The sequence below is a fragment of the Podarcis pityusensis genome, assembly GCF_964106645.2.
Source record: "Podarcis pityusensis genome assembly, chromosome: 12".
Lineage (NCBI taxonomy): Eukaryota > Metazoa > Chordata > Lepidosauria > Squamata > Lacertidae > Podarcis > Podarcis pityusensis.
The window spans coordinates 21,888,314-21,912,894 of NC_138037.1; the positions used below are offsets into that span (position 1 = coordinate 21,888,314).

The window sequence follows — 24,581 nt, forward strand, 5'->3', positions numbered from 1 at the left end:
GTGTGTTGGATCATACCCTTGCCCACAAGGACTTACAATGTATGCCCTTTTGTATTTTGTAAAGTGTTGTGGCATCATCATCCTCATAATATTCAGGCAGGCCTCCTTAGGCAATGCTGTCCGTAGCTGTGAGACCACAGTAAGGAAGGCCTTGCTGGAGGCACTTGCGGGTTAAACCTTGCGTAGGTCTGGGATCCTCAGCAAAGCCTTTGTTATACAGTCGTACCTTGGAAGTCGAGCGGAATCCGTTCTGGAAGTCCGCTCGACTTCCAAAACGTTCAAAAACCAAATCGCGGCTTCTGATTGGCTGCAGGAAGCTCCTTCAGCCAATCAGAAGCTGCGGAAGCCCCGTCGGACGTTCAGGTTCCAAAATAATGTTTGCAAACTGGAACAATCACTTTCGGGTTTGCGGTGTTTGGGAGCCGAAATGTCTGAGTTCCAGGGTGTTTGGGGTCCAAGGTACGACTGTACTCACTTAAAAAACAACAATTCTCAATACCAGAAATATAGATGCTCCTGAACGGAGTGTTCGCATTTGGAACCAGTTAAAGCCATATAGACCATAGTTCTAATTGCCAAGTCTGAATAAAATAAAGCAGTTGAGATTCACTTACCTTTGAATTCCAGGCTTTGTCAATGTTACCTACCCTCTGTGGGCTTCTTTAATGCTTTGTTCCTGTAGGCTTCAACTGATCCCTTACTGCTTTCAACCTACTTCCCTGACACAACCAGCTCCCTCCTCCCGCAAGTTCCACAGCTGTGAATAGGTGAATCATTTCACATATGGAATGCACATAGTTTTAAAAGGTCTCTGAAACAAAGCTAGTCAGCTTTGATGTTGGGGCATTCTGAACATGGGAGGGCAGGGAGAAGAAGAGAGGAAAGCTTCCTGCTCAAACAGTGGCAAAGCAATTGGGTAAGTTAATTGACATGATTGCCATCAATTTGCGGACAAGTCAACTGATGTCTCTTTCAATAAAAGGCTCCTGCAGGCTCCCTTTAGATCTTTCCCTCTCATGTTTTGTAGATTATGTATTGCAGTTCATTGTTTGGGTGCTTCCCCCTCACCCACTCCATGCTTATTATCTGCTGGATTTCTTGCCATGTTTTTGTAGATTGGACTGTAATGTTTGCATTCCCTAGGTAGCACAAAGACACACACCAGGGAGCTTATGTTTACTTCGGAGCTTAGTTGCTTAATGCCAAGCTTGCTAAGGACTAGAAACTGAACCAAAGATGTACTGGAAAAGTAGTTTTTCATAATATTAGGAGAGAGAATCCGGTTCAGTCCTATCATTCTTTAACCTAGTAGTCTTTGCGATGCTTTGCTTTAGCGGTGTTAGACCTGCATTCAAGATTTAATACGAGCTGCGGGATATTAATAGCTGTTGGTTCACATGTTGACTTTTGAATGTTTTGTAGTACAGTGGTACCTCTGGTTAATTCGTTCCGGAGGTCCGTTCTTAACCTGAAACTGTTCTTAACCTGAAGCACCACTTTAGCTAATGGGGCCTCCTGCTGCTGCTGTGCTGCCGCTGCACAATTTCTGTTCTCATCCTGAAGCAAAGTTCTTAACCCGAGGTAATATTTCTGGGTTAGCGGAGTCTGTAACCTGAAGCGTATGTAACCCGAGGTACCACTGTATGCCATTAAGAAAGCATTTGTCCATTGCTTCCTTCCCTTCCTTCGAGTCTCTTCCTTAAAAACTCATGTTTTCTACATGGCCTCTTGTTTATGCTATCTATCTCTCTGTCTTACAGGATTTCTTTTACCTACCCTTCACCATAAATTCCCAGAGAGGGTTAGAAAAATATAAAAACACAACATTAAAATGCGTTAAACTGGAGATTGTGGTTTACACCAACTATGCTTGGTTTAAGCCAGTCACCTTCATAATTCATGGTTTTATGTGGACTTGTTTTGAAACTGACCAGAATTAGTAAAAACAAAACAAAAAAGCCCATGGTCATTAATTTCAATGCAACAACAAACTGAGTTTAAGGGAAACTGAGAATAAAGATTGCTACAACTTCTCTACCTAGCTGTGCATGAAGAGTGTTGTGGGAGGAGCACATGAACCTAAGGGTTCGCCATGTGTGTTCAACTCATGCAAACTGTCCCAAACCTTGGACTACTGGGTCCAGGGACTAGTTAGTGATCTCAGACACAAGAGTCTATGTTATTTATTCTGTATATTGTCAGGATCATCAGTGGAGGTCTGTATGGGTAAACTTATCTGAACATTATAACGTGCTTAGTTCTTAAATAATGAATATTTATGGCTGCTGACCAAACAACATGGATACCTACTTTATATTTCATTGATTCGTCCAGTAAATTCCAGCTCTTGTTTGTGGAAAGTTCTGGACACTTAAAGCTTGATCCTAGGTATCTTTACTTTAAGCCAGCAACTTAAGTGGGTGTTAGCGTTCTGGGGATCGCATCTAAAGCCAAAATCATGTATCGTCAAAACCTACTGGATTAAATGGCGGGGGATATTGCCAGAGTCATTTCCCCCAGATCGCTACCCCTTTTCTGCTCCTTTAATATATATTTTTTGCCGCACGCTTAAAGCTGAATGAACACAAATTAAATGTGCGTAAGTTGTGGGCAAGCATAGAAATTGCAGCATCATTCAAGAAACTGAACAAGTTAAATTAAGATTCTTGAATGTGTACATTACCAAACAAATCTGTCTCTTGTCTCTAAACTGGATGTGACGGATGGGTGTTATAGTTCAAACATGTGGAGGTCATGAGTTTGACGTAGGCTAGTCTTAACAAACTAATTCTGCAGTGCAAATGGCGCACAGGCTATGGGACCAAAAGTTTTAGAAATGCTTTATTTAGCTATAGAGTAATATACTTTAATTATTACTTAGAATAGGATTGCATTCAACTAAGTTCTATTTAGAAAAGACAAGTTGACCTAACCTATTAATTAATTTCCATGGGTTGACTTAACATTGAATACAATGCCTACATTTCAAAATGGGAAACTTTATTTTAAACTGATCCACTGTGACTCCTGTAAAGAAGGATAATCCTAGTGCGACCATTGCTAGTGTCTGTGGCTTGTTGCTAAAGTTGGAAAAGACTTGAAAGTTTCCCTATAGCAAATATAATGTGTAATGAAATGCCAGTAATGTTCAAGACCAGCTTTTCTTTGTTCAGAAGGTAAACACCAAAATCATGAAGTCCTTATCAGGCTCCAGTGCAGAACAATCGAAATAGAGAATATAAAACACAACCCCAGTGTTTTTTAACAAGGCAGTGCCTTTTTGATCTCTCCCTGGTGGTAGAATGGCTCGAGGAGGATGTCCCGCATTCCTGGGAGTCTTGTGTGCCTGTAAAATTCAATTAGTAGTGAGAGCTCAAATCTACTGTTTTTTAGAGCTGTGTGCATCAGTGGTATCTGGTATTTTCCTTTTACAGATTATGCATACTTTGAATTAATAGTTTGTAGCTGCAGTTGCCACATCTACATTCTTGGTTTGATGGCAGTATCTGGCATTTTATACATTAAATGCAGGTCTTGGATCTTTTTCAAGGACATCACTGGAAAAGGGTTGAATATACTATATAGTCTTTGGTTTTCAAGACCATCAAGCACTTCTTAATGCTCTCTCCCCATTGTTGTCCTTCTTAGAAAGGTATATTTTTCTTATGTGCTGTGAAAATAGAAGAACACTCATACATTCTTGCCAAGCCTTCCTTTTGCATATGCAAGGTAGTATTTTCTCTAAAGAAGGATCCCTATGTAGGAACATAACGTGGCAAATGTTAAACCAGTATTCAAAATTAATATGTCTTTCCCCCCCCCCCAATAAGGCACTCTAGTCACCTTCTGGTATCTATTAAAAAATATTTCTTTCATAATTCACATTATTATTATTATAATTAATTTAATTCTAACTACTTTCTGTCTACCTGCCGCTGTGTAAACACATGCCCTTTAAATATGTACACATTATTATTATTTTGCAAGTCTTTGCAAAACGGAATAGTTTCAAAAGCACCCCCTGGGGGATCTTCTAGGTTGGAACTGGCCCATGATGACAGCTTTAAGCAGAGACAAGCAGTCTGTTGTGCAGACCGTTATCCCATAGTGTCTCTTGGTGCTGACAGTTGGGGCACTTGTGGGTGTCACAGCCAACACTCTTGTGTGAAAGCTGTGCCGAACATGGTTTACTAATCCCAGCACAATTGCCAGGGCGAAAGAAGCACTGTTGCCAGCATCTGTCAATGAAACCTGCACCATAAGGTGAATATTCAGATTGCCACACTTGTTCATTCATTTCTTACACATGTATTCTGCCTTTACTCCAAAGTGGCTTAGGGTTCTCAGTGAGTTTAGAATGTGACAGACATGCCTCATTTCAGAAGGCTCTTTCAGATCTCCTTTTAGCTGTTAACATAAGTGAATCTTCAATATCCTGAGATTTTAAAAAAACACCATTGTTCACTGGTCATTCACAAACACTTCTTTCTATTTTTCCTTTTGGATGATATGGTTCATTTCTCCAGTTGCTTTATGAGTTTCAGTTATTCAGTTTGTTTTGTTTCTGGGTGCTGGTGAAGATCAGATGAAACCAGTACAGTGGTACCTCAGGTTACATATGCTTCAGGTTACATACGCTTCAGGTTACACACTCCGCTAACCCAGAAATAGTTCTTCAGGTTAAGAACTTTGCTTCAGGATAAGAACAGAAATCGGGCTCCGGCGGTGTGGCAGCAGCAGGAGGCCCCATTAGCTAAAGTGGTGCTTCAGGTTAAGAACAGTTTCAGCTTAAGAACGGACCTCTGGAACGAATTAAGTGCTTAACCTGAGGTACCACTGTACACTCTTCTAGCAATCCCTGACTTCATTAGAGCATCCAGAGGTCTTAAGTTTAAACGGAGTTGATCTGTTACACTGAGGATAGTGTTGCAGGCTGTGCTATAGATAACTGGTAGAGATAGCTTGTGGTAGCATTTGCATTTTGTTCGAGGCTGGAGTAGTTAGCACAGTAAACATTGCAAAAGGACTCAGCAGAAAGACATTGGCCAGAATTGCAGAGGCATAAATGTCTCAGTCAATGAGACAAGGCAGTTCTGATTTCCCATCAACTGTCTCTACAAAGTCCGTGTCCAAGATAATAGCATGGCAAGGGACAATCAGACAATTCAGAAACAATCCTAGAAGTCGTGTCCCCTTTACTTAGGAAGGTCTAAGCAGCTTGGCTTTCCCTGGGTTTTTAAATTTTGAAACACAGTCTTGCCATCATGTGAAAGTGTGACATGACGACCATAAAGAGTAGTTTTACATTGCCCAGTTTACCAAATTTGCTTTGCAAAGTGATAAGGCCCTGACATTTTCAGTCTGCATCCTTTGAGCTCCAACTCATGTATGTTTATCTTAAAATTTTATACTACACTCCACAATGTTGTTATTATGTTACTTAAATCTTGTGAAGCAGTTGAAAACAATAAAAAAACTTAACAAACAATAAGAGCAGCTTAACAGTAAAAATCGCAGCAGCCAAATAAAAGTGGTTCAACCATTCTAGAATGCCTCTAGTGCTGAAAAGACAGACGAGTTAGATACCAGGTGAACCTCATCAAAGAAAGCTTTCCTGAGGAATGACCTTAAATGCATGGTCAGGTTTGCATGGGGGGAGGTAATGCGTGACTTAGTAATGTGTGAAGATCATTGGTACAGTGGTTCCAATAAGTTCAACAAAACAACAAGATCTTACACTGCAGAGCTTTGGTGATAGCGTGGGGAGTGGGCTTCAATTTGCATCTTCAAAATGGTCCTCTTTGTTTCAGTGGAACCTTTATTGACAGTGCAGATTGTGGGGTTGGTGGCTCCCCTTGCACTTTGGCCCTTAGAGCCAATAATTCTCCAGAATCGTTATGATGGTGTGTCCAACTGCATATAGTACTCTTCTGAATATGGATTCAGTGGTCATCTCCTCCCTAGCAGCTGGAGTCACACAGCCATCTAGCATGTACCACATCCCTGGCACACTCCGCAACTGGATTTTCACAATTAGCATGTGAGAGTGATGCATGTCTAAAAAGTATGTCACCAACAAGAACAGTTTGGAAAGCTCTGAGCTACTGTGTAAGTGGCCCGTAATGGCACTTGTATCTGGTCACATATATTGTTGCTTACAGCACTGTAAAGTTCACAAGTGGTAGTGGCATTGGAAGACATTTGCCTGTTTCCCTTTCTATTCATTGGCAGGCAGTAATGTAAAAACTGTTTACTCTGCGTTTCTGTAGAAGAAAATTACCTAGAAAGAGTTTGGCAGGCATATAAGAGCATTCGCTCTCTTTCCCCCTCCCCTCTTGTTTCTGCAGTGTGACAGTGACCTTGGTATGAAATGATTGATGTGCTGTTTCTGTGTGAGCATGGGTTTCCTGTTCCTAAAGGAAAAGGCAATTCTCTGTTCTTTGCAGTCAATAACAAATATGATTATATATTTGTAGGTAGGCCCACCCCACCCCAATTTGTCTGCTGGGAAATTAAGCTAAAGCAACTCCAAGTTAATATTGGGTAGTAATTGCCTGTAATGTGCAGAAACCTTGGCTAGAGTTTGTTGCCCTCCACTAAGGCCAGGGGTCAGCAACCTTTTTCAGACCATGTGGTGGGCCGGACTATATTTTGGGGTGGGAAATGAACGAATTCCTATGCCCCACAAATAACCCAGAGATGCATTTTAAATAAAAGGACACATTCTACTCATGTAAAAACACACTGATTCCCAGACTGTCCGTGAGCCAGATTGAGAAGGCAATTGGGCTGCCTCCGGCCCATGGGTCTTAGGTTGCCTACCCCTGACTATGGCTGTGAGTCAACAAAAAGCTATTTAAAAAACATCTCTTAGGAGTTCTCTGTCCCCCTCCCCCTGCAACGGCCAATAATTGTACTGGCTTTAACAAAAGTGTCTTAATATTTTTTAAGAATTAAATAGGACATATTCTCTTTTTAATTGGTTATTTTTTGTAGCATTGGATTTGTCCCACATACCATGTTAGAATTATTTTTAAAACTTCATGGAAAGAGGAGGAGGGATTTCGTTGTACATAAGGCTGTCAGGTCCATATTGCTTCTATCCTAATGGTGGAAATGGTCCATGGTACTAAGACAGGGTCCTCATTTGTGCTTTGGCATATTTCTTTCTGTGTCTTATGATGGTTTGATCATATACAGAACCAATACTACCGGTGCTGATAAGTTCTGATGGACCTCGTTATAGAGCCAAAATACCATGACTTGCATTTCCCAGGTCAGATATCATATTTATTCCTAACTTTGTGGTCGTGAAGGGAAACCAGAATAGGCAGGCAATAAGTCCAGTGTTGGCTTTACGGTTCTTGAGGCATTATTCATTACTAGATAACCAGAACTGTCTTTCCTATAAGATCCTTGAGGAAAATCACATGTTTTCAGTTTATGTGGTTTTGAGGGGGGGAGGGGGAAATTGCAGTGAAACAAGGTCCCAGTTGAACTACTCCCTTCCCTTCAGTCTTTCTCTTGCCTCATTCACAATATCTTTCCCTTCTCACATTTTCTGCCTTGCAGTTTTCACTTTTTTACTATTATTGACTGGGAAGAGTAACATTATGATTACCCTTCAAAAGGTTCATCTCTCCTTCTGTATATGCCGTCTAACTGGAGATTTTTGCATGGGTGTTTGCAGAACTACTGGGGATAGAATAATAATAATAATAATAATAATAATAATAATAATAATAATAGCATTTACATAGTGCTTTCGACTGGAGTGTTGTTTTGAGTCCCAATAGTTTGAGAATTCAGAATTTACGAAAGCAGCCTACAGTTGATTTGATTTAAAATACACAGCATGATCTTAGGTGGTGTTTGTTTGAGATTGCATCACTTGAGTTGAATGGAATTTTATATCCAAGTTAAGTTTGCATGAAATTGCAGCTTTAACATTGCATTGCGTTCTGATGTAATTTCCTTAATTTGCAGCAAAGAACACAGGGAGTAGCACGCTGTATAGAATACATGCTGTAGCAAATGATCCTAAAATATTCAGGGATTACCCATTCTCCCTTTCCTAATTTGGCACCACCTACCTGCATTTTTAAGCGCTCTCTGCAGTCAGCTGTCTTGCTGACTAGGCAGATGCGGGAGGGAGAGAAAGGTCCTCTTTCCTGAATCTCTTCACTGCATAGCTCACAGATCTAGTACTACACGGGCAAAAGCTGAGTCAGAGAAGAGATGCAGTCTGCGCTATAGGCTTTCATGGCCCAGTTCAGGCTTTTAGACTGCATGATCAACCACAACTGGAGTTTGATATGTAACCTGTATTGCGCTTGGAGTGGTCAGGTTTGTCCATTATATTTAGTTGTTTATGAAGAGGGGGAAAATACTGTGCAAAAGGCACAAACGAAACCCCTTGTCCCTTTTCCTCCCCCCCTCCCCCTTCCATCTCCTATGCTGTATAATATGCCATAATATTTAGTGAAGGACAGTCAGCTGTGTCCTATGTAAAAGGGTTGCTTTACTGCTGTAGTTAACTTAGTTTAGCTACTGAATTGGTTACTGGGAACTGCTTTTGCAAAGACTTAACAGGACAGATTGCAGTAAAGGATGCAGCAAAGTAAGAGGCAGTACAGTTCAAGAAGGGCTTAGAGATGCTGAAGGAATAGACTGATTTAAAAGCATGCATTTGCATAGAACTATAGTTGTTACATAGCTGTCTTTCAGGGATATATATCAACATTATTCAGGGATATATATCAAGATTATTATATATTCCTTTTTGTACAGGGAAAGGCTTTAATCATACAGATGTTGGGGTATAGGAGTTTGACATTGCTTAGAAAGTAAATAACCTCAAATGTAATGTGCTTTTAGTTACCAGGCTAGTTTTTAACATAAGCGAGGTAAACTTGTTTATGTGAGTTTGAGGTAGTAGCTGGAACTAGCACAATTTTGGTTTCAAGAAAACTGCAGTTTTTCCTATTTTTAGGCTCTGAAATTCAGTATTGGGAAACTTGACTTTGCTTCTGCCTCAGAATAAAGGACAAATTACTGGAAGGAAGAACTCTGCATCTTAAAGGGGGGGACAGGACCCTGAGAAAGGGCATGGAAGGGCTGAAAGTCATGAAAGGAGGAAGGAGTGTTATGTGCTGGGAATAGGTGTGTGTGTGTGTGTGTGTGTGTGTGTGTATGAATGAGAGAGAGAGAGAGAGAGAGAGAGAGAGAGAGAGAGAGAGATATGATGGGTGGGAACTGCAGTTATCTGTCCCATGTGAAGTAGTATGAGAGTAGGTGGAATCAGGTGTTCCTGGTTGATCCTGGCAAGGTTGGCAGTGTGCCCTAAAAAGTGGCTTCCTTTATCCTAGCTAGGAACTGAATTATGTGCTTCTGGGGACTGGAGTACGGTTTTACCAACTTTAGTGAAGATTTACTTACTTATGCCAAAAGAAAAGTCCTTGAAGCATGTATTGTTTTCTGTTTTTTTCTTAAAAATTATAATCATCATCATCACCTGCCCCTCCCTCTCCAAACCCTTCCCAATTGTTCAGCAGTGGGGAGTAGGCAGGACTGATTCTTCAGCCCCACCCTTTCCCCCTTTACTCAACTTCCAGGATAACCACTCTGCCCTTGGTTTTACACATCTTGGGTTAGCAATGTCGTACCCATGGACACAGTGTCAGCCTTGAGGGCTTCCTGTGGTGTCCACAAAGCATCTGAGGTCCCTAATCCTGCCATCATGAAGTAGAGAAGGTGACTTTTCTTTTTCCTGCTCTTGAAAAATATGTGGAAATGAAGTGGGAGGAGCTGCTCTCTCCCACTTCCTGTTTCAGTTTTTATGGGTTTTCAAGGCTCAGATTGGAACTTGAGCATCTGTACATAAACTGGAGTGACAGAGAGGGCAGAAGGGAAAGAAGGGGAGGGAAGGAGGGAATAGAGGACAAAGAGGGGTGCAAGAGAGAGAGAAAGAGAATGGAGCCCTGGGAGAAGGTGTATGTGTACACATGTGTATTAGCTGGATCCAGTAAAGGAGATCCTCCTGAAATGGCACAATCTTTTCACAGTATCCTTCTACCCCATCTACCATCAGCTAGTGGATCACATATCTATGTTGACTCCATTGATCTGGTTCAAGAACATGAATCTGAGACATGGATATTTATGGAGCCTCATAATTTTTAAAAGGGATCCTTGCAAAAGCACTATCAAATCATAGGTCATCTCTGCATCCACGGAGGTATTCTGTGATTTGTAGCTGGCTTTGCTGGCACAAGGATCTGTATCATGGATCAATATTTATTTGGCAAGCATGGGATCTTCTTACTATGCAGCCTACCAATGCAAGCTTTAGTATGATGGTGGGTTTTTATGGGGGTGGGTGGGGCTGTGTAGAAGCATGCAAGTTCAAAAGGATCAGATTTAGTTCAACTGGATCTGACTTTTACACAGGACCTAAGTATGTGTGTGGATGTGTATACTTTCTGTCTGTGGGGTGGGAGGGGAGTGACCCTGGGGTGGCTCTCTCAAAATTCCAGATGTACTTATGGGCCCAAAGAGGTTGGCGACCCCAGGTGCCACTTTAGAAATAATGGAAAGGACTCTTCCTGCTAGTGTTGGTGAGGGGCTAAGCAAGTGGGCGTTCTTACTTCAGCGTGGCCATCACAACTTAAGCATTCTTTGCATTGGCTGTGAGATTCTCTTGGAGTGGGTGGGGAACAGTAGCTACTCAAGGCGGGCCCAACCAAGTCATCTCAGCCACAGCTTGCTTTGACAAGCTTCAGTGGCAAGACCTTCAGTAGCTTGACTTGTTTGTGCAAGGAACAATTCCTCCTTGCCCATGGCAAGTAATCAGAGTCATCAGAAGGACTTTAGAAGAGCTATGCTGAATCACGCCAAAAGTCTGCCTGGACCAGTATACTGCTTCCCACTTTGGCCAGCCAGAAGCTTTCAGGAAGCCTGTAAAGGAAGACAAGAAGGAAACAACTTTTCTTTGTTTGTTTTCTTTGCATCAAATGCTATGCAGAAGATACACTGCCTTTGAACACAGAGGTCCCATTTTAGTTTTCATGATGGTATCCAGGCATGAATTGAGTGCTGCACTTCTCGTTTTTAAAACTAAGCGGTTTTTTGCAACTAATGTATTGGACTGGATCCTTATATTACGGTAGTTAGTTGACTTACGGTAGTTAGTTGGACTTACGGTAGTTAGTTGGACTTGGTTTCCATTGAAATTAGGACTTGTACCATTGATTCCCATGGGTACTAAGCTCAATTAACATAGAGGCTACAATTATATATCAGGTATACCCAGTGCTATTTTTCTAGAAAAATAGGTGCCAGAACTCACCATGAACGCCTCCGATGTTCTCTTATAATGGCAATGGCGCCCACTTGAGAAGTGCTGGAACTGAGTTCCGGCACATTCCGGCTGAAAAACAGCCTTGGGTATACCTACATTCCTAGGAATAACTTTCGGGCAGAGGATTTTACTGCTAGTCTGAATCCACAACATGTTTACTAGGTCATTACTAATTTTTTCTAAGGTAGTATAAATTAGGTCTCTTTGAGACTTGTAAATATCCACATCAAATAATTATCTGGCTGATAATGAGGTGTTGGTGGGGAGAGGTCCAATAGCTGAGTGTAAAAAAGGAAACTGCCTTTTAAAATTTAGAACAAAGTGCTGATTTTCCTCTCTTTTTGTGTTTTAAGGAGGACAGTTCAGCTAAGCTTTTAGACACTTGAGTTTTCTTAGACAGCAGACTTCCTGTAATGAATGAAGGGGAACTTCATCTACAGTTCATGTCTTTGAGCCCGCCACAAAGTAGTTTATGTTCAAGCAGAAATGGAATGTGAATGCTGAAAGGTCCAGTGCTGATCTTTGTATGTATGAAATGTGTTATCCTAGTTCAAACCAGTCATGGAAAATAGGGCCTCTAGGAATTTCAGATGTGACATTCTTCTGGGTCTCTCTGTTTACTTGAGTCTTCCTTCAGTTCTCAGTCCTTTGGGTCACTTATGGAAAGGATTCACCTGCATAATAAATGCACCACCAGGAGTGGGAGAGACCAGCAATCCACACGCCCAAGAGGAAAGGGCGGAACTGGGTCATATGGTTAAATGAAACGTCTTGGGTGGATCTTGGCATGTATAAACTCTGGGGCTGTGGTTTATATGACTGGGCAAGCGACAGAGGTAAACATAAAAAAATCCAGTCATATAGGTGTGACTTCATAAAAGACTCAAATCGAGATTACATTGCAGTCCAAGTCATCATACAGCATATTTTCTAAAGAGATTTCTCCACAATAAGCTGGAGGTGATAAATCCTTCATGAAGTTAAAGAGCACTGTAATATAGGTGTTCCTTGTTTTTATTGCGTGTGTCTTTTGGGTTGCTGCTTCACTGTTTCGGTTCTATCTGTGGTTTTGTTTCTTACATTTTATATCCCACACCCTTCCTCTAAAGAAGTTCAGGATGGTGTAGGCTACATAGGGATTATTCCTACAGTTAACTTTGAAGAGGCCAACTCAGAAGTAGTTGTTGTTTAGTCGTGTACGACTCTTTGTGACCCCATGGACCAGAGCACGCCAGGCACTCCTGTCTTCCACTGCCTCCCGCAGTTTGGTCAAACTCATGCTGGTAGCTTCGAGAACACTGTCCAACCATCTCGTCGTCTGTTGTTCCCTTCTCCTTGTGCCCTCCATCTTTCCCAACATCAGGATCTTTTCCAGGGAGTCTTCTCTTCCCATGAGGTGGCCAAAGTATTGGAGCCTCAGCTTCACGATCTGTCCTTCCAGTGAGCACTCAGAGCTGATTTCCTTAAGAATGGAGAGGTTTGATCTTCTTGCAGTCCATGGGACTCTCAAGAGTCTCCTCCAGCACCATAATTCAAAAGCATCAATTCTTCAGCGATCAGCCTTCTTTATGGTCCAGCTCTCACTTCCATACATCACTACTGGGAAAACCATAGCTTTAACTATACGGACCTTTGTTGGCAAGGTGATGTCTCTGCTTTTTAAGATGCTGTCTAGGTTTGTCATTGCTTTTCTCCCAAGAAGCAGGTGTGTTTTAATTTTGTGACTGCTGTCACCATCTGCAGTGATCAGAAGTAGGCTTAGAGGTAATTAGTGGCCCAGAGTCACCTAGCGATCATCAGTGGTGATAATGATTTATTTTAATTTAATATTAATTTAATTTAATTCAAAGTGAAGTTCCTGGTTCTCTTTCCATCATTTCACCTTCACTACAATCCTGCAAGGTTGGTGAGTGTCATACGTAGGGACTTGCCCAATATCATCCAGTGAGAGCTTCATGGCCTAGTGGGAAATTTGAATCTGGGCCCCCTCAGTCCCATTCTTACACTCTAGACAAAACACTTTGCTGAACTAGGGTTTCTCTGTTGCCAGCTGAATTACAGCAGGACAACTTTCTCTTTTCTCTTTTGACTTGGATCCAGTTCATGCATTAACTGAGGCTGGCACCCTCCTTACCTGATGAAGTGAGCCAGCCCTCCTCCCTTCCACCATTCAGATAACATCTTTTGTAAACCAGGTAATCCATGCAATCTAACTGCCCCTAATTCTGACAGAAAAGAATCACATGAACTGAATCCTGTGATCAGCCTACTGGCCTTAGAAGTTGAGAATAAATAAGTTGTGGAGTGAGGATGTTCTTAAACCTTCATGTAGAAATGGAAGGTCAAGGCATATTTATGTTGAAGGTCATTTCTGTTCCTCCACCAAACTCCAGTTTTTATTGGAAGGCAATTTCAATGTTGAAATACTATGATTTCTGTACTTTTTAACCCTCTGTTTCAGGGTGTGCCATGGTTTACTCAGATTTTTAGTGCTGCATTTTAAATCACCAGTGTTTTATTTATAGTAATGAACATCTGGCTCATGGTCCCGGTATATTTTGTAGTAGTCATAGTGACAGAGGAACAGGACTTAGGACCTTGGAATGTGAAATACATCTGTGCTCCAATACCATCTTATTTCTTGGCCTTAGTAGGCACTTGTCTCAGACTTTGAAACTTTAGCAGCAGTAAGAGCTAGAAACTGGATCTTCAAAGAGTTGTTGGGTTGTGGGTTTTTTTTTGGGGTGGTGGTGGTATCCTTGCATAATTCTACATGCACTCTTTAAGTCATTCATATTTGCTTGATGCTGGGTAAAGTTCTGGTGTAAGCACTTGATTGCTGCTGAGGCCAACGCATTGCTGCCTATCCTGCCTGGGTCCCTGACGCTTTTGCTCCCTGTAGCACTGCAGCTGCAAGGCAAACACCCACGCCCAACACGGATGTCTGGTGGCACCAACACTGTTGGAATGGAATCTGAGTGGTCCCAGGTGGCTCCACCTGATAGAACACCTGGTCCACTGTGGACCAGCCAGTGTGTTAAGATCAGCCAGGGAGGCTGTCTTGGTGGTGGTGACTTTCACTGAGGTGCACTGGCAGCAAGGGCTTTCTTGGTGGTGGCACCCTAGCTTTGGAACTTCCTGCCCTCAGATACAATCGGTGTAAATGCTTATGAATTTCTAGCTCAAGTTAAACACCTGGTTCCAGTTTTTTTGAGGGGGAAAGTTTGAGTGGGGGTGGGGGTGGCAGAGCGGTGGACCCACATGAGAAGATGAGATGAGCATGCAGGATCAGGCCAATGACCCATTTATTCCAACATCCAGTTCTCACAGTGACCAGCCAGTTCCCCCTCAATTTTTCCCCCTTCACATTTCTAATGAGCAAAAATACAGCCAAAGTTAAGCACTTTAAAGTCCTGGTGATTATGAAGCATTGTTACCGTATTTTTCGCTCCATAACACGCACGTAGTTTTTAGAGGGGGAAAACAAGGAAAAAATATTCTAAACGAAACAGTGGATATATGATTTTTGTGGTTCATGCTGTGGCCACAGACATGTGATCTGACAGTGAGTTTGGAGTAGCCCGATGCAAAAATCCTGAGGATCCATGTGGATCCATGCTTTGTAACCACGTTTTTGCACCACTGCGGCCCCAGGCAACAGTGGGTGCGTGACTTTTTTGGTGCAAGATGTAGCCACGGACATGCTATGTGATCTGATGGTGAATTTGGGGTGACCCAGTGCAAAAATCCCGAGGATCCATGTGGATCCGTGCTTTGTAACCACGTTTTAAGTGGGGAAGGAAGGAAAAGCACTCAAGGGACAAGGAACACGCGGAGAAGGATGCTGCTAATAATGCAGGAGAGGAGTTTAAGGGGAGAAGGAACACGCATGGGGTGTGTGGAGAAGGATGCTGCTAATAATGCAGAAGAGGGGTATAAGGGGAGAAGGCTCCTCTCCCCTCCCGCTTTGCTCCTTTAAAGAAGCAGGCTCTCTGTCCCTCTCTCCTCCCCACTCCGAGGCTCTTCTCCCGCTTTGCTGTTTCAAAGCGAGCCACGGAGGAGGGAAGGAAGGGGAACCATGGATCCTGTGCTCACGACTGCAGCAAATCCCCTCCGCCACCCGCAGGCATTCGCTCCATAACACGCACAGACATTTCCCCTTACTTTCTAGGAGGAAAAAAGTGAGTGTTATGGTGCAAAAAATACGGTAGTTTGCAGTTTGTTTCAAACTTTCCTATGTTGCTACTTAGAAGTAAGTGTGTTGTGCTTATAGATCACTTAGTTCCCTAGAATCACAGTAAACGGTCATTGCTAGGTGTCTGTCTCTTTCTGTGTATGCGTCAGCGCACACACAAACATAATATAAAAGGCTTTTAAGATACTAGATTTTACTTGTGGTGTGTGGAGATGTGACAGTGTGGCCCCATGGACAGTATTTGGACTTTTCTTCCAAAGCATGTTAATTCACGAAATCTCTGAACGACTTTTAGCAACTTCCATTCTCTGAGCCACATTTACATATCTGTGTAAAAAAAACACAAATCCATACCATACCATACCTTGCAAATGTGGGAATATGGAACATAAATTATGTACAACACATTGCAAATTTGTTGAATAATAAGGATAAGCTTCATGCCCTGAAATTGTTCTTAAGTTTTATTGATTGTTTTATGGTCTTCAAAAATGTTGTAAAATGTGCATGATAAATATTTCTTATTTTTTTATTTAGTGGTTTTTCCCTTAAATGTTCTATCATATCTACATATTTTCTTGGAGTCTGGTTCTGGTTGGCAATTCAGCAAGGCCTGCAGCCCAAAAATTCACTGTTAGAGAATTAGGTGGGAGTCATTCTCTTAAGAGCAAGTACTATTGCTAGCTGAAGAAGCTGGTAGCTGATTGTTGTTGTTCTTAAGTGGGGGAAAATGGCAATGGCACTTGCTTTATACGTATCTGTTTGTCTTACACTGCTGAGAAGCACAAACAGTAGGGTGGTTGGAATGTGGCCAAAAGTGCTCATATTGTAGAATAAATTATTGATCTCATCCATCTGGCAAGTACTGTCAACTTCTTTTAACAATCAATATATTTATTAGGATTTCCATTAGACAGGTATTAAACTGACCCCTCTCTCCCTCTTTTGTTTTTAATGCTTCTTTCCACTAGTGGAGAGTCTTCAATATGCATAATTATGCAGATTAGCATATTCAAACGATATGCTGGAGGACATTGCAGCTGCCTTTAAAACCTGAAGATACAAGTTTCATACCACCAGTATAGATCTACTCTTGTCCTCTGTCACTTTTTCCTTCTGTAATTCTTTGGAAGTGCTTTTTCACTGTGGCGCCTCAGTTTGTAATGTTAGTTAACATTTTTTTGCACTGTGCATGTGGTAACCATGCAAACAAACTAGCCTCCAGGCAAAAACGCTTCTTGGATTGGGGCCCACAAACATCCTGGACACGGTTTCTTTGTCATCACAGGAGTGTTAACTCCAACACTCAGCCTTATGTATTATTTTCCATCTTGGATGTCCAGATAGTTTTCATTCTGAAGTTTTTTTTTCCAGGCCAGGTTTCCTCTGGCTTCTTATCCTTTCCATGGCCAGCCAAATCGACCCTTTCTAGATATTTCCATGACCCTTTTAATAAGCTGACTCAAGTTTTTAATGTCCAGCTTTACTACACCAGTGCAATAGTTTTACTTGTTTAAACAGCCATCACATCATGAACTTGATGGGAGTCAGAGGTACCAAGCTATGCTTATAGTCGCTAAGCCTCCCAGTTTACCCATACCATATTTCGCCACTGCAAAATGGCCGCACCCCCTTTTTTGGACCCCAAAATTGGTCCCAGAGCATTCCCTGCATAATGGTCACAGGGGTAATTCCGAGGTGAGCTGTGGGTTGGTGTGGGGGCTCCTGAGGCGGCAAGGGCCAAAGTCTAGGCCCTCATTGGCTTAGTCCTGACTTAGCAGAGGTAGCTGGAGAGGCGAGGTGAGCAGGTTGCTGCTGCTGTTGCCGCTGCTGCCACTCGACTTAGGCTCCCTTAGGGCACCCCAGCCAAGAAGGGGAATCGGTGGGCAAGCGACCACCCCTGCCTCCTGTCCTCAACCTTTTCCTCCACTTCTGTCCCGTAATTCACCGCATAGTGGTCGCACACCCGTTTTTGGATAGGAAAATAATGCGACCCTTGCGTGGTGAAATAAGGTAAGCATGCATTGTGAGTGCATTACACTGGATAAAGTAATTTTGTGGAGTAATTCTGAACTTGTATCTGTAATTTGAGTATTTCCTTTTCTAGTGTGTTACCTGTAGGTTAGAATTATTTGGACAGATTGCCAAGGTTGGTGTTCATGAAGGGCATTACTGTGTCTTAAAAGAAGTTTCAAAAAACAGTCACTCAAAAGCCTCCACATGGAGGTGTTATTAGGTGATGACATTCACCTAACTTTTCTGGAGCTCCGTCCATGCTTAGGACCTGAATGTAGGATCCTACACATAAGTCTGTTTTGGAAGTATTTCAGTCTTCATATGATGCTTCCTTGAGTTAGCACTGTCACTGTCTTATTTACAAGTCTCTGTGTGAACACAGAACATTATGTCAGAAACAGGCCGGAGTCTGCCAATTTGGGACTGTACAAATTTGAAAGAAATTGTGAGTGGGTAAAAGTGGACTAAGTGAGATATAGAAAGCTACAAACATCTGTCAGCAGTAGACCTGCCACCTTTTTCCATTTCTGGGTAGTTTATTATGGGGCTAGATAGGCAAATAGAGTTTCATTTCTAGCTAATATTTTAGTATTAAGCAAGGAGGCAGAGGCCCTGTGCCTCCTTTAGAGCTGTCACCTGCTATTAAATTGGGGTGGGGGGGAGAAGGCCCTCTGGGGGGCAGCTCCTCACTTCACTCCAATTGTCAAAGGTGGGAGGCACAGGCGTTTTCTGTTACAGAACTTCAGAGCTTCATAACTGTTTTGAGATGTCGGTGGCTCAACATCTGAGGTGAAAGTAGCTGAACATTACATGCCAGATGTGTCAGGCGCCTTTGAATGTCTGGATTGTGGGTGACTTATGCCTTGATTCAGAGTGCTCATCTCATTTAAAACAGATAACATTGAATGATTGCAGTGCAGACTTACATGGGACTCCCTTTTGAAGTCACCAGCTCAGAAGCTCCTTCAATCGGTCCAGAATGTGACTGCCAGAATGCTTACTGGATCTGGTAGAGTGGAGCAAATAACTGATACTAAATCATCTGCATCGGTTCCCAGTTTGTGTTTGTACATGTAAACCCTGCTCTGTATACAAAGAGCAGTATTGTGTCCATTGTTGTACAGTATTTCATTTCTAGTAGCAGGGATTCTTTTACATATTTAAATTAGTCTTCCATTTCAATTAGTTTTCACTCTGTATTTTTTGTTTTAACCTGCAAATATACATCTTGCACCTTATTAAAAGAAATGATAAACTGAGAAAGGATCATTTTTGATAGTTGCAAATACAGGAACTATTTTACTCTTTAATATTACTATATAACACATTGGAATTAGTTTTAATTGCATTTTATTGTCTCTGGCAAACAGGAGTCGTATGCCATTGCTTCAACCTAAAGGCCTTTATTTCACTTTCTAATAAGGATTTCTTAAGAGAGCTTTTCCTTTGAATGTGCTAGACTCCCCCCTCCAAGCTTTAACAGCATTAAAGGGTCTGCCAGCAGAGTGACAGATGCTCAGATCTAAAGGGTCTTCTACTGGACTTGGCACTTTTGAGGCTGCAATGAATGGCGGACAGGAGGGTTTATGGCTGCTTGCTAAAGTGGCATGTAGCTGAACTGAATTGCCTGCAAAAAATCTTTTTTAAAAAGTGGGCCTCCTGATATTTTTTTAAAAAATACTATTTCCCGGAAGGTACCTTATTGGCCTGAATATAAGCCTCACTTCCCCCTCCCCCAAATTCAGACTGTGAAATATTAAAGTGCGGCTTATATTCGTGACCTTACAGTATGCAGCCAGAGCGTGGGGCAAACAGCACCAGGAGCGCGGCAAAGTGCCACTCGCCCTGTGTGAAATCCTCTGTCCTCTCCCCCAAAGCCAGGAAAGGAGAGAGTGAGGAAGGGGAAAGGCCACAGGCAAGGCAGCGTGGTCCCCCCCCCCCCCCCGCCCAGTATGCAACCAGGAGTAGCAAGGAATGGCTTATATTCAGGGTTGTTTTTTTTCCTCTCCCCTCCCTCCAATTTTAATAGTGTGGCTTATATTCAGATGCAGATTATATTCAGGCCAATACGGTATTTACAGGATAGCGGTGCCCTATAAAAATGATTGTTCTTTCTTTATAAAATGTATTCATATATGAAAAATACCAAGGTGATGTGAGTGCCGTGTATCTACGGTAATATCTTTAAGCAGAAACAACGGCAATTTCTGCTTTAAAACAATTTCCCCTCAGATTTGGGGTCCATAACAATATTACAGATGCGTAACTTCATGTTCCAAATAATGAGGATGTAAAATAATAGAATAGACCATTGAACTTAATAGGGAAAAGGAGGGAATGAGAAAAAAATTGCTTCTATGAATATCACAAAGGGAGCAGGGACAACATTGCTGCTTCAGGTTTTTCAGAATGAGGTCCCTGGAAAGGCGGGAAACTGTCATTTCCTTTGTTATAACAGGACGTAACTTACAGTAGCAGAGCACTTCATGATGTAAGACTCCATTCAATGTGTTATCCATGTGCAAGGGATAAGTTAACAGGGGCAGCATGACTGTGTCCCCAGCTTTCCAGTGCTGCCCCCTGACAGCTGTGCATTGTGCATGGTTGTCTAAAGCAATACAGTGGTACCTCTGGTTGCAGACAGGATCCGTTCTGGAGCTCCGGTTGGATCCCGAGGTTTCCGCAACCAAAGAGACCGCTTCTGCGCATGCACGCAGCACGGTAGAGCGCTTCTGTGCATGTGCGCATGGTGAAACACTTCCGGGTTTGCCGTTTTCACAACCCGAAGTTTATGTTACCCGAGGGTAACATAATCCAAGGTTCTACTGTACATGTGTGGACTTCCATGCAATCTGGAACCCTGGTTGCATACGGTTCCAATATCCCTTAGAGTTCTACGTGCGTAGACTTTCCTTCAGACTTGCACACCCAAGCAAATGTTGAGGGTTGGGGCTAGTATCACAGACTCACTTCTGGGGCTGTGGCACTAATGGGTTGATGGACAGGTATGTGTGCATCACATGAAAGGGGTTAATATTGGTAATATTAACACACGAAATTATAATTATAAAGTTTGTTTTTTTTCATGATTATGTACGTGCTCGGATGCAGTCAATTGGCTCTGGTGGTATCTGGCTCTGTGTACAGTATTTACCACGCGGAATACGTCAGGATTATTTTTAACAGTGCCTATCAGCTTATGTTTATGAATGTATTCAACAAAGTATGCCATAGTAATGCCATTCAGAGGTTGCATGCAGACGTTGCATGCAGAGGTTGTGTTCAGAGGTCGCATGCATGTCAAGCAGAATTTATTTATAGTAGGAGTACCCTGTGGTTGTAAATAACTCTTAAGATCTCAACAATTGTTATTGGCAGTATATGTCTATAATAGTCACCACTGGAGTCTGTATACAACCCATTAACTCGGAGGTTTATTCACCTGTCAAGTAATATTCCAAAGCTACAAATGCATGTTTAAATATGTGTGCTCAATCCTTTATTTATACTGTACACTGCTTGAGTGTAAGAAACCTCAAAGCGTTTTACGAAAGATAAAACGGTAAAATCAAGAAAAATTCGCAACCATAGTTTTAAAGCATTCAAAAAATAAAATACTAAAACAGGTTAAAATAAATAAAGTAAATAAAGTAAAATTTCTAAGCAACTTTCTAAGCAACTGGGTGGGCTTGTCTAAACAAGAATGCTTTTAGCAGGTGCCAAAAAGAGCACAGCGAAGGCGCCTGCTTGATTTCAATAGGCAGGGAGTTCCAAAGTGCCACACTAAATGACTGAGTTCTTACAAATGTAGAACAGGTATGGTGTGGCACGTACTACTTCTTAAAATCATGTTGGTTTGGCTTTTCTAAAGCATCCCTCATACTGTTGTGCACTATTCAAAATATATTTGAATGGTTTTGCACATTTCTTGCAGGTGTTCTTTTTAAAACCATTGAGCAGCAGTAATGCCTGTTTGTTGATGGCCTCTACTTAGGTATTCTCATACCCTTCAGTTTTTGTAGGAGGTGGGAAGCATTCTTAACACAAAATCTTTGCCATTGAAACTTTAATTGACATGACAGTGACCACTAGGGGTTACTTAGCCTCGTTAGGAAACATTTTAGTTCAGGTTTCGTTTTGAGTCCCTGTGTCTTTAAATGGGAGGGAAAGATGTGAATAGCAGTTCTGTACACTTTGGCATATTTTCCATTGCAGTTCAAGGTGCATCCTGCCAAGTGCAAATACCTGAGAGGTTTGGAAACTTGCCATATTCCATTCTAATTTCTCTTCTACTTCCTCCTCCAGCCCTGTATGTTCCAAGCTAGACAGAAGAGTCCAGACGGCATCTATGTCCGGGTAGATTCCCAGGTTTTGTTATCAAAATGCCAGGGCCTGTTTTGCACTCCGATTCTTCGCTTCAGCATGCAACCAAGTTGCCTTAGTTAGGTCACTCCATGTTCCCAGGTTTCACAGCCAGCCTTGGACTACTTTATTAGAACCACTCTCTTCTCCCCCCTCAGCTGCAGATGGAGTTCCCATGAATTTCACTGCAGCCTTGGTGGAGCCCTGCAGCTGTGTGGAACTATTTTTCACACGGAGTGCAGTGCATAGAGTAAATAGTTTCGCAGGCAACTGAGGAAGCCAGAGTGGTCAGCAAATTCTGGCGGCTAAAGGAAACGGCAGGAAAATATAGTGCATGCAACTTTCCCAGGGATTCGTGGACTCTTACCTTTGTACTCCAGATTGCATTCCAGACACGTTAACAGCCAGAATTTCTACAACACACTTCCCCCTTATTTCCACCCAGGTATACAACAGGCATTATTTCAGTTCAATAATACATTCCAGGCAGGTGGAAGTACTAGAGGAGAGCATGGAGCAGGGCCAATGAGAGGCATGGCCTCAGTAAAGCCACATTACGTCTGTGGGTTTGACCTCTCCGCTCCTGGCCTATATTGTTTGGAAGCTGAACAACCCTTGGTGCAGCGAGCATCCAAAAGATATATTTCCTTATTAGACCTGGGTCTGGAGCTGATCAAACCCTGGGTTGAGTCTAGGAGTAGCCAGTGTAGTACCTGCCAGATAGGGATGCGGGTGGCTCTGTGGTCTAAACCACTGAGCCTCTTGAGCTTGCTGATCGAAAGGTCGGCGGTTCGAATCCTCATGACGGAGTGAGCTCCCGTTGCTCTGTCCCAGCTCCTGCCAACCTAGCAGTTCGAAAGCATGCCAGTGCAAGTAGATAAATAGGTACCACTGCAGCGGAAAGGTAAACGGCATTTCCGTGCACTCTGGTTTCCGTCACGGTGTTCCGTTGCACCAGAAGCGATTTAGTCATGCTGGCCACATGACTCAGAAAACTGTTTGTGGACAAACGCCGGCTCCCTTGGCCTGAAAGCGAGATGAGCGTTGCAACTACATAGTTGCCTTTGACTGGACTTAACCGTCCAGGGATCATTTACCTTTACCTTTTTATTTACCTTCCAGATGCTGGCAGATCACAACTCCCATCTGCTGTGGTCTTGCAGGCTGGGGCCGATGGGAGTTTTATGGTCTGACAGCATCTGGAGGACACCATGTTGGTTTTCCTGGCCTGGAAACACCGTCGACTTGGCTGGAAAAGTTAGCTACACAACTAGTAGTCCTGCCACTTCTTACACCAAGAAAAGCGGCAGGTGTCATCTCTGTGGTTAACACTGTGGCAGAAAATCATAACCACAATGTCTTCAAATGAAGCTGCTGGCCATCAGCATGTCTATATGTTAAGTGTATGAGTTGTGCAAACGAGTAATTATTGTTTGTTCTACATCTACTGACTATTACTTTGAGTGGGTGTCAATGTAAAAAAAAAAAAGTATGCTCACAGCAATCCACTAGAATTTAACCCAAGTAAGTTTGCTTTGAGTGCCTGGCCAGCCAAATGCTAACTCTGCATGTTTAGAATATCATTTAACATTCTGAGCCAGAGAAGAAAAAAACACTCAATTCAAAATACATCCAGGCAAATCCATTTCCTGAATCAGGTTATTGCAGATTGCAAAATAATCGCTTATGAGGGCATAAGTAGTAGAAGCATGAGTTGCTTGCGCTCCCCCCTTGCTTCTGTGTAACACACAAATTAGCTGTGACAGAGAATTCCTTTGGTTTTAAAATTAATGTGAGGCATGCTTTATAAAATTAATATTTTTTTTCAGAGTTGTTTTATTGTGCAGCTGCGTTGCTTGTCCCAGGAGTAAGGCAAATGAAGCTTCACTCTGATGGGAGAGCACCTTTCTGAAATGACACATTGATTCATGAATAGCTTTGACGTGGTTATCGTTCTTCTTCAGTTCACAAGCAAGAGCGTGCAGAAACTCTGTTCCCAGCAAGTCATTCTTGTCTGTACAAATCAGAATCTTCTTGTGTGTACTCTTCCTCCCTCCTTCCCGTCCTCCTGCTCCTCCTCCCCCATTGCATTTTATAGCATTATGGTATGAACTGGGCTACTTTCCTTTTCCCCAAGAAGTTCTGGTGGAAGAGATCATGGAGCAGATAAACCGCTGTGAAAACAGCTTTGCTGACCTGATGTTCTATAGCACCGGATCTTATTCTGATCACAGGACTGGGTGAAGATTCCTCTTTGGATGTTGTCCAGAGGATAAACTCTTCTTGGTTTATTCGGTGGTTGATGTTTTTTTTTTGCAATGGCCACCCTGTTGTCCTTACGACTGGTCTCTTCCACACCACTGATGGCAGTTCAAGCTCAGGCAGTGTGGGACGAATCCCAATGGGTATGGAGCAATTGTTTAACTTTTATATGTTGTGTCCTTGCGTGGGAGGCAGCATGATAAGCTTAAGTGTCAGTTTGGCACTTCTGTGAGTAGCAGCAGTTCACACAGAAATGTAATGCAATTGGTCTAAAGCTTTGCCAGTCAGTTAAATTACCTATTTGTAAAACCAAAGTTTTCAGTTCTGTAAGGGAATGCATTGTAAGTAATGCATGTACATTTTGATACCAGATTTCAGCATCAGGAG

At 42.4% G+C, this 24,581-nt stretch overlaps 1 protein-coding gene across 4 annotated transcripts in view; it reads left to right on the forward strand.

Annotated features, from left to right (window-relative positions):
• Positions 1 to 24,581, forward strand: part of ARHGAP21 (Rho GTPase activating protein 21) — a 103,630-nt gene that overhangs the window by 18,075 nt on the left and 60,974 nt on the right. The window contains exon 1 of one of the 4 annotated variants that reach the window (XM_080974347.1): positions 8,230 to 8,346. The exons of the other annotated variants lie outside the window; for them this stretch is intronic. Within the exon in view, the coding sequence (XP_080830473.1) occupies positions 8,263 to 8,346 (84 nt within the window). The 5' untranslated portion in view covers positions 8,230 to 8,262. Of the gene's footprint in view, positions 1 to 8,229; positions 8,347 to 24,581 lie in introns of those variants that run through there. 4 annotated transcript variants of the gene reach the window in all.